Source organism: Wyeomyia smithii, chromosome 3 (assembly GCF_029784165.1).
Source record: "Wyeomyia smithii strain HCP4-BCI-WySm-NY-G18 chromosome 3, ASM2978416v1, whole genome shotgun sequence".
NCBI classification, from domain to species: domain Eukaryota; kingdom Metazoa; phylum Arthropoda; class Insecta; order Diptera; family Culicidae; genus Wyeomyia; species Wyeomyia smithii.
The window spans coordinates 103,093,195-103,103,011 of record NC_073696.1 but is presented as its reverse complement, the minus strand read 5'-3'; the positions used below and the strand labels follow the sequence as shown (position 1 = coordinate 103,103,011).

The following is a 9,817-nucleotide window of genomic DNA, read 5'->3' as shown; positions in this document are numbered from 1 at the left end:
CGGGGGGAGGTAATCGAATAGATGGGACAGCTAGAGTGTTACTGTTTCAACAGGATGATTTCTTTCTCATTTTGTCAGTACGTACCTGTTTTTACCAATTTTCTTCGAGCATCGTCACGATAGATGTTTTTCAAAATCAAGCGGCTGGAAATGTTTCGAGCATATAAAGAGGTCCTTCGTATCTGTTTTAACGGCACAAAATTTCATCCATTGTTTCCGTATAGTCTGTTCTTTCGGAAAACAATGTAAGCTGGTACCTTTTCCAGCACGGTAGGCAGTAAGGCCACAACAGGAGACTGCGCACTTGGGCATTCCGGAATACTTTAAGTTTTAGCAGCTGAATATTCAATTTTTTTTAATCACTACACTACAGCAACGCAGGAAAACGAAACTAAAACATTGGTATGACGTAGCACCTTTCCTAGCAACGGCAGTGTAAACAAAATCATGGCAGTTTTACACAAGTTAGCAACAAGCAACAACGTTATCGCAATTTCACCAGACGAGTTGAGATCATTCCGGAAACCACAACAATCTTTCACAGACCACCCAAACGATATCTACAGGAAATGCAACATAAGCATAACACCATCGTCTAGCAATCAGCAATGCATACAAACACCCCCTTTGTTCTAGACGGAGCTGACCACAACGCGAGGTTCCTTCGTAGGTTAAGAGTCAATTGTAAATCAGTTCTTACTAAGCATCAAATAAAGAAGGAGCACAGCTCCGATAAAAAAATATATTTTTTCGATTTTCCCTTAAAGGAAGTCTTAACTGGCGCCCGAATAGGGACCCTAGTGTGAAAATAAGTTCAAAAGTGTTAAAGTGTCGAAACCAAAAAGAAGTATCACAACGTTAGAGTGAAGTGAACATCTTGTACCATCAAACACCGGGTAGTGAAACTGTAAGAGAATCTCACATCCGCACTTTGAGCGAAACCTATCCCAATCGCAGAAGCAGCCGTACGAATCGGTCCCCAAGTATCCGGAACAGCTAACCACTCGTCCCGGCAAAAAAGGAATCTACCGACCGTACCGAGAAGGAAGGAAATCACCTATCGGTCCCAACTCGACCTGGTTTCAATTGCAACCCGGCAAATGGTCGAGCTGAGGTAATAGGACTCGATAACAATCTGAGCAGGCACTCAAGAAGATCTCCAGATTTTCCCTGTAAGAAGGATCGAAAACGGAGTCCGAATTTGATCGAATTTGATTCCGCTCGCTCCACCTAGGATACCACCTAGAATGGCACCGAGACGAGACCCTGTACCATTTAGACCAGTACAAGTATTTCCCAACCACAATTTTCCAAAATAACAGACCACCTCCACATTTCAACAACTTTAGGCAACCCCTACAACAACACATGAACCAACCGCCTAGAGTCCCTCAGAGAAATCCATTTAGACCCCCACCAGAACCTATGGAAGTTGATCAGTCAATTAGAACAAACCAAGTTAATTATGGTAATCGACCCCAACAACCAAACCCATCAAAACGTCCGAGACTTTTTAACACGGTAACCGGAAAATACGAAGACCCACCAGTTGAAAGCGAGAACGACGAAAGAGCAGACTACTGCCCATTAGAAGATGAAGAATATTATCCCGAAGAATCCAGTACTTACCAACGCTACATGAGACAAGTCGAAAACCAAGAATGCGATCTTCCTGAAGAGGACGTAGAAAACAATGTCGAGCTCAATTTTTTAGGATAAAATCCACCCTACCATACTTTCTTTATTATGGCAAAGCCAATAAACCACTCAAAATTTTAATCGATACAGGTTCAAACAAAAATTTCATTTATCCAAAACACACTAATATTTCACACAATGTGAAACAAACATTCCATGTATCCTCAGTGGGCGGGGATATAAAAATAGAGAAATATTCAAGAGGAAAGTTATTTTTACCTTATTCAGATGCCTTAATCAAATTTTTCCACCTAAAGGAACTAAAATCCTTTGACGCAATAATAGGACACGACACCCTGAAGGAACTCAAAGCAGTCATAGACACTTCAAATGAAAGATTAATTTTGGAAAATCAATTTGTAATCCCTTTACTTCAATACAAACTACAAGAAGTAAACAAGATCCGCGATAGTCACCTGGAATACCAGAGAGATGAACTCAACAAAATACTTAAGAAATTTCAAGATTTATTTCAACCTCCTGACGAAAAATTACCCTTTACTACCAGAGTAAAAGCCGACATTAAAACAACAGACGAAAACGCAGTATACAGCAAAACTGACCCATATCCACAAGCATTAAAATCAGAGGTCAACAAACAAGTGGAAAAATTACTTCATGACGGCATAATCAGACCTTCCCATTCACCGTATAATTCTCCCGTGTGGATCGTCCCAAAAAAAATGGACGCTTCTAACGAAAAGAAGTACCGAATGGTAATAGATTACAGGAAATTAAATTCGAAAACAATAAGCGACAGGTACCCTATCCCGGACACTTCTGCAGTTTTGGCTATCTTAGGAGCAAACAAATACTTCACGACATTGGATCTGGCCTCAGGCTTTCACCAAATACCAGTGTCAGAAAAAGACATCGAAAAAACAGCGTTCTCAGTCAATAACGGAAAGTACGAATGTATTCGCCTGCCGTTTGGTTAAAAGAACGCACCTTCTATTTTTCAAAGAGTGATGGATGATGTTCTCAGAGAACACATCGGAAAAATTTGTCACGTATACATAGATGACATTATAATTTTTAGCAAAACATTTAAAGAACATCTGAAAAATCTCGAAATAATCCTCCAAACATTACGAAAAGCCAATTTCAAAATCCAACCAGACAAATCAGAATTCTTGAAAACAGAAGTCGAGTTCCTAGGATTCATTGTATCAGAAGCCTAACATGAAAAAAGTGGAATGCATCCGGAAGTACCCGGAACCCAAAAACCTGAAGGATTTGAGAGCCTTTCTCAGACTCTCTGGCTATTACAGACGTTTTGTAAGGGACTACGCTAAACTCGCGAAACCCCTTACAAAGCTTTTAAAAGGGGAGGATGGCCACCGCCAAATTCCGAAGAATCAATCAAAAAACCATGCAATCAAACTGGACGAAGAAGCAATCAACTCATTTATTACACTTAAAGGTATATTATCATCTAACGACGTCGTAACCTTTCCAGATTTTGAGAAGCCTTTTATCCTCACCACAGACGCATCAGAAATTGCACTGGGAGCAGTTCTGTCTCAACAATTTCCAGATGGAGAACGACCAATAACTTTTATTTCTCGAACTCTTTCCAGCACAGAAGAAAACTATGCAACCAACGAGAGAGAGAGATGCTTGGTGTCGTGTGGGCACTCCACAACTTAAGGAACTTCATATACGGAGCAAAATTAAAAATCTATACAGATCATCTCCCACTCACATTCACATTATCACCAAAAAACAATAATGCTAAGCTGAAACGTTGGAAGGCATTTCTTGAGGAACACGATTACGAAATGTTCTATAAAGCCGGAAAGTCCAACGTGGTGGCTGATGCACTATCCAGAATCCAAATTAACTCATTAACCGTAACCCAACATTCAGCAGAAGACGACGACAGCTCGTACATACCCTCCACAGAGGCCCCAATTAATGTGTTCCGCAACCAGCTGATTTTTCAGATCGGAGCGAATTCATCATATGAATTTAATGTCCCTTTTGAAAAATTCACCAGACATATATTTGTGGAACAACAATTCACTATCGGTTTTCTAAAAGACAAATTGCTAAAATTTCTGAATCCCGGAGTCCTGAACGGTATATTTACAGACGAACCAACTATGGGAACCATCCAAGAAATTTATAAAACCCACTTTAATCCTAAAATAACTAGAGCAAGATTCTCGCAATTAAGAGTCGAAGATCTTGAGGACGAAGAACGCCAACTTGACGAGATAAAAAACATTCACAACTTTGCGCATCGTAACGCAAAAGAGAATTCACTACAACTCGTTAAACGATTCTTCTTCCCTGGGATGCATAAACTCATCCAAAATTATGTTAAAACTTGCGAAATCTGCAAAACAGAAAAATATGAGAGACAACCACAAAAATTCATACCGGTTAAAACACCCATTCCCCAATATCCCGGAGAAATAGTTCACATAGATATATTTGTGTACAACGCGAATAACCTTTTTATATCGTCATTAGATAAATTCTCAAAATACCTTAAAAATGCGACCCATCAAATCCAAAGCCATCTCAGACATAAAAGACGTTCTCTTACAACTCCTTTACGATTGGGACTTGCCTGCCCATATCATTTCTGACAATGAGCGCTCATTCGTATCAATCGTCGTAGAGCAAATGATTCTAAATTTGGGGGTACAAATTTTCAAAACCCCAGTTAATAGATCGGAAACAAATGGCCAAGTAGAAAGATGCCATTCTACAATTCGAGAAATAGCTAGGTGCACTAAAGCACTAAATCCAGATATGCCCGTGAAAGTACTCATTCAAGAGGTAACACACAAATATAATAACACCATACATTCCTTCACAAAAATTACTCCAAAAAACATTTATATATGTGAAAGTAGGAACAACGCAACATACGAGGAGATAGCCACAATTCGAAACAAAAATAACGAAAAAATATTACAACTTTATAAAAACAAAGACGAGAAAATAATACCAAAGCTCTATCAGCCATACACTATTGACTCTTACGCATATGAGAAAACGTGATCTTATAACAAAAGAAAAAGTAGATATAACATAGTCAAAATAAAAGAAGATCACAGCACATATATTATAGATTCAAATAACAGAAAAATACACAAATGTAACCTAAGGAAGAATCCACATGAATAATCATCCTCTTAATATCTTTTCAGACTCGCCCTCTGCGTGTCTAATATGCAGGCATTCATACAAATTCACGACTTGACAAATAATCCTCTGGCCATTATACCACTTGGAAAAGCAAGAATAAAGATAGGACACATACGTATTATCCACCCAATCGACTTGATACAAATCGGAAAAACTATATCTAACGTCAATCGCGACATTCAAAACAATCCTTCCACTAACCCGTTATACGAATTAATACAGATAAAAAACTATAAATTGTACGAAACATTCACAAAAATCAAACCTCTGACAAGAAGACCAAAAAGATGGGATACTATCGGAACAGCATGGAAATGGATCGCCGGAAGCCCAGATGCCGAGGACCTTCGAATGATCAACTCATCTATAAACTCCCTCATCTTTCAAAATAACAAGCAAGTCTTAATCAACGAAGCCATGGACAAGAGAATTCAAGAAATAACCGATATCACCAACGAAGTACTAAGGATCGAAAATGAAAGAACGAAGAATCATTCATTAGAAATTAATCAACTGATAGTCCTCTCGAATCTAGACTCTCTTCAAAACCAAGTGGAAACAGTAGAAGAAGCAATACTGATGGCTAAACACGGAATCCCGAGTAGCAAATTACTATCCATGGAGGATTTCACAAAAATAGCCACATTCCTGCAATTTCACGAAATAGAAATGAATACATTCGAGGAATTATTGTCACAATCACAAGCTCAAGTGATGTTAAACAATACTCACATCCTCTACATACTAAAGGTACCACAAATATCTACGGTATCTTTTGAATATGATTACATAGATTCCATAATAAGATCTAACAAACGAATAGCACTCAACAGAAATTACATCGTTAGGAACATCACGCACGTATACGAGATGAGCCAACCATGTGAAGATCAAAATAAGTATTTCCTCTGCGAGATGTCACAACTCGAACACGCCAACGATTGCATACACAGATTGACCACGGGAAGACATTCCAATTGCACCTTTGAAAAGGTATACTCAGGAGGACTTGTGAAACGAATAAACGACGGAGCAGTTTTAATTAACGACGCAGTCGTAGAAGTCTCATTAAATTGCACCAATCTCAGCCAAACGCTAAACGGATCGTTTCTAATTCAGTTCGCCGACTGCAATCTTCATATCAACGGAGAACTATACCCAAACCCCGAAACCACTTTACCTGGTCGAGTTTATTTCCCAACAACAGGATTATTAGCCAATGAGATAAAAACCAGCCGAATACCTTCAAAACCTGACCATTCAACACAGAGATAAGTTACAGCTACTCAATTTACAAAATCATTCCATAAATTGGAAGCTCAATCTTTTTGGTTCCCTCGGCCTACCAACAATATTTCTTATTGCAAGCATAATAACAATATTTTGCTACTTTTCCAGACATACCTATAAGAGTGACATCACAGTCCAATTCGACAAAGCAGATGAAGTCATCACAATAGAAAAACCAGAGCCGTCATCTCCAATAACCAAACACACGCCACTTATCACCGAGACGGAGGGACTATCAGAAGAAAGAAAAAAAGAACTTCAGGCATTCTTCGACACACCAACGCTACTACGCCCCATCCATTCGTGAACTTTGAGGACAAAGCCATTTAAGAAGGGAGGAGTTAGCAACAAGCAACAACGTTATCGCAATTTCACCAGACGAGTTGAGATCATTCCGGAAACCACAACAATCTTTCCCAGACCACCCAAACGATATCTACAGGAAATGCAACATAAGCATAACACCATCGTCTAGCTATCAGCAATGCATACAAACACCCCCTTTGTTCTAGACGGAGCTGACCACAACGCGAGGTTTCTTCGTAGGTTAAGAGTCAATTGTAAATCAGTTCTTACTAAGCATCAAATAAAGAAGGAGCTCAGCTCCGATAAAAAAAAAATATTTTTTCGACTTTCCCTTAAAGGAAGTCTTAACTCACATGTACCAATACAACTATGATACCACTGCCACACTTTATATAGACCATACTGGAAGGAACGAGGTTCGATAAGACTCCTTCCTCTTAACAAAATAAGTCCTTCTTATAATAAAACTGATTTCAGAAATATTTACCCTCTACAGGGAATTGTAATTGGCGATATTGGCACGAGGAACGAGGTTTCGATAAGACTCCTTCCTCTTGACATAATAAGTCCCTCTTAGAATAAACCTGGCCAGAGAGGAACGTTAGGTGTAGCCTCAGTTCAGGCAATTGTAATTTGGCGATATTGGTAGGATAGAAAAGAGGCTCGGTATAGTAGAGCAGTAGAGCAGTTAGCCAAGTATACTTTACCAGTGAAAGAAAAAAGCTCCACTATGGTTGAACACATAACTGGAAAATGTTAGTCCTCAGTGTGAGCAACACAAAATTTTATATTTTTCAAAATAAGCTCAGATTAAAATAGTGATTCTGACTTCAAAAAATACGATTCTACCAAGGAATCTTAGGGGCCATACCAGTTACCTTTCCTATTAATAGACTTTAAATGAATGAGAGTGTAGTAGTGAGAGGATAGCGAAGAGGATTGGAGAATCAGAATCAGCAGGGATTTTCGTGAGACGACAAGCAACGGAATAAGACGCGTTACTACAAACTGGCGACTTGTAGGGATTCTTTTGCGAAAAATAACATGGTAAGCATAACGGATTTGTGAAAATCTAGAAAAGGCGGCAAATGCCTTTTGTGAGAATGTTCAGCGTTTAAGTTAAGAGGAAAATTTCCTCTGGCTAGAGTTTTTTTTTGGCTTGATAATTTCTAGCACGACATTACGGCAGTGGCGTTGGTCGAATTCTGAAAATTCCGTAATGTCGGATGTTTTTCTTTCTGGAACAAAGCGGGAATAAGAAGTATTGCCCCGAGTTGTTGCGAAAATCGAAAAGGGCTTTCCGGGAATTTAAATGATCGTTCCAGAATGGGCGAAAATCCTAGGGATTTTCCATGTGGTATCGGAAAGTTCGATTAAAAATGGCGAAAATCAACAGGATTTTCCAAGATTTATTTTTTATAAGAAGTAGAAAAGGCGAAAACTAGCAGAATTTTCCACGAGCAAACGAAAACGGGATGGTTTCGTTGTTGTTTAAAAACGATATTGATGCGTAGTTAACTAGTTGAAAGGGTTTGACAAAAGGTGTTGGTGTATATTCCACTTTCAGATGGAAGATTCACGCCCGGTACCACCTTTCAGATGCAACCAGATAGAGACAGGCAAGTTGGCAAAAGAGTGGGGATCATGGAAGGAATCTTTGGGATGCTATTTCGCGGCTTATGGCATAACGGATCAGCAGGTTATGAAGGCGAAACCATTGCAACTAGGTGGCCCAGCGCTTCAAACCGTGTTCAAGAACTTGAAAGATCGTGACCATATGCCGGTAGTTTCCCTGATGCCAAAATGGTACGATGCCGCGGTCGACAAACTGGATGAATTCTTTGAGCCCCGGCATCAAACAACATCAGAACGTCGCAAGCTCCGCCAGCTCAAACAGAAGTCTGGAGAGAGATTTGCCGATTTTATAACCCGGCTGAAGCAACAAGTTTCGGAATGTGGTTTCGAGCACTACGGAGGTGACATCGAAGAAATACTAACGGAGATTTACCTCACCGATGCGGTTGTAGAGGGGTCAATTCTAACGAGGTCAGAAGAAGGATTATGCTCAAAGACTTGCCTTTTGCCGAAATTGAAGCTCTTGGAATATCATTGGAGGGTGTGAATCAACAAATCGAGGAATTGAATGTGCCACCTCAAAAGATTTGTCGCGTAGGTCCACCGAAGGAACGATTTGCGAACCACAAAGGCTCATCGGTGAGGTCCAATACAGATAGAGCCTGCTACAACTGTGGCAATATTGACCATCTGGCTGCTTCGAAGTTGTGTCCAGCTCGCGGCAAACCGTGTAGAAACTGCCATATTTATGGCCACTTCGAGCGTATGTGCCGTAAATAAAACAGCGTTCCTTGCTTGAACGTATTAGAAAGCAAGTGCGAACCGTAGAGGACCAAAAACCGAATCAGAGCGATGGAAGCAACAAGGAAGAAACTGAGCAGGACAAGGTATATTATGCTTTTTATTCCGGCAACGAGAGCAATGTTGTGACGTGCAACATCGGGGGCGTTGATGTGGACATGCTGATCGACTCCGGCGCCGACGCGAATCTAATTAGTAACGTGGCCTGGTTGAACCTAAAGGAAAAACGAGTAAAATTGATCTCCTCCACGAAAGTATGCACAAGGATTTTCAAGACATACGGAAGCAACGATCCGTTGAAGATTTTAGGAACTTTTGTGGCGGAGATAGGGGTTAGTAAAAGGACGATTCGGGCTGAATTTCTAGTTGTCGAAGGTGGACAGCGTTGCCTCCTTGGTGACACTACAGCAAAGTGCTTGGGAATCCTCAAAGTCGGATTGAATATTAATCAGGTCGACAATGAACCACAGCCATTCTCGATTATCAAGGGTGTTAAAGCATTCATTCACATCGATCCAGATATGGCTCCTGTGTTCCAACCTATGCGCCGCCTACCTCTCCCATTGAAAGAAGCTGTCAACAAGAAGTTAGACGAGCTTCTTCGACGCGACATCATTGAGCCGAAAACAGGACCTATCACTTGGGTATCTCCACTCGTCGTGGTTGGAAAGGCAAACGGTGAAGTAAGGTTGTGCTTGGACCTTCGCCGTGTAAACGAAGCGGTTCTCAGGGAGCATCATCCTATGCCTGTGGTGGATGATCACATTGCGCGCCTAGGCAAAGGTACTATTTGGAGTAAACTGGATATAAAGGAAGCCTTTTAACAAATCGAACTGGACGACAAATCTAAGGATGTGACCACGTTTATCGCCGGACGAGGACTATTCCGTTTCAAACGGATGCCTTTCGGTTTGGTGATTGCACCGGAGCTCTTCCAAAAGGCTATGGATGAGATTCTAGCCGGGTGTGAGGGTGTAGCTTGGTA

The 9,817-nt window shown here is 40.5% G+C and overlaps 1 protein-coding gene across 1 annotated transcript; it reads left to right on the top strand.

Annotated features, from left to right (window-relative positions):
* The first annotated feature begins 1,425 nt into the window (after positions 1-1,425).
* LOC129728457 (uncharacterized) lies at positions 1,426-9,656 on the top strand. The gene is made up of 3 exons (XM_055686902.1): positions 1,426-1,683; positions 8,024-8,502; positions 8,840-9,656. The coding sequence occupies exons 1-3, from the start codon at positions 1,426-1,428 to the stop codon at positions 9,654-9,656; spliced, it is 1,554 nt and encodes a 517-aa protein (XP_055542877.1).
* Positions 9,657-9,817: the final 161 nt, after the last annotated feature.

Excerpts from the sequence above, each read along its gene's own strand:
- LOC129728457 (XM_055686902.1), top strand. The coding sequence starts at position 1,426 with ATGGAAGTTGATCAGTCAATTAGAACAAACCAAGTTAATTATGGTAAT. Across the intron at positions 1,684-8,023 it reads GCGATCTTCCTGAAGAGGAC|ATGGAAGATTCACGCCCGGT; the intron begins GTAGAAAACAAT and ends TTCCACTTTCAG. Across the intron at positions 8,503-8,839 it reads GAGGGGTCAATTCTAACGAG|AAAGCAAGTGCGAACCGTAG; the intron begins GTCAGAAGAAGG and ends TGAACGTATTAG.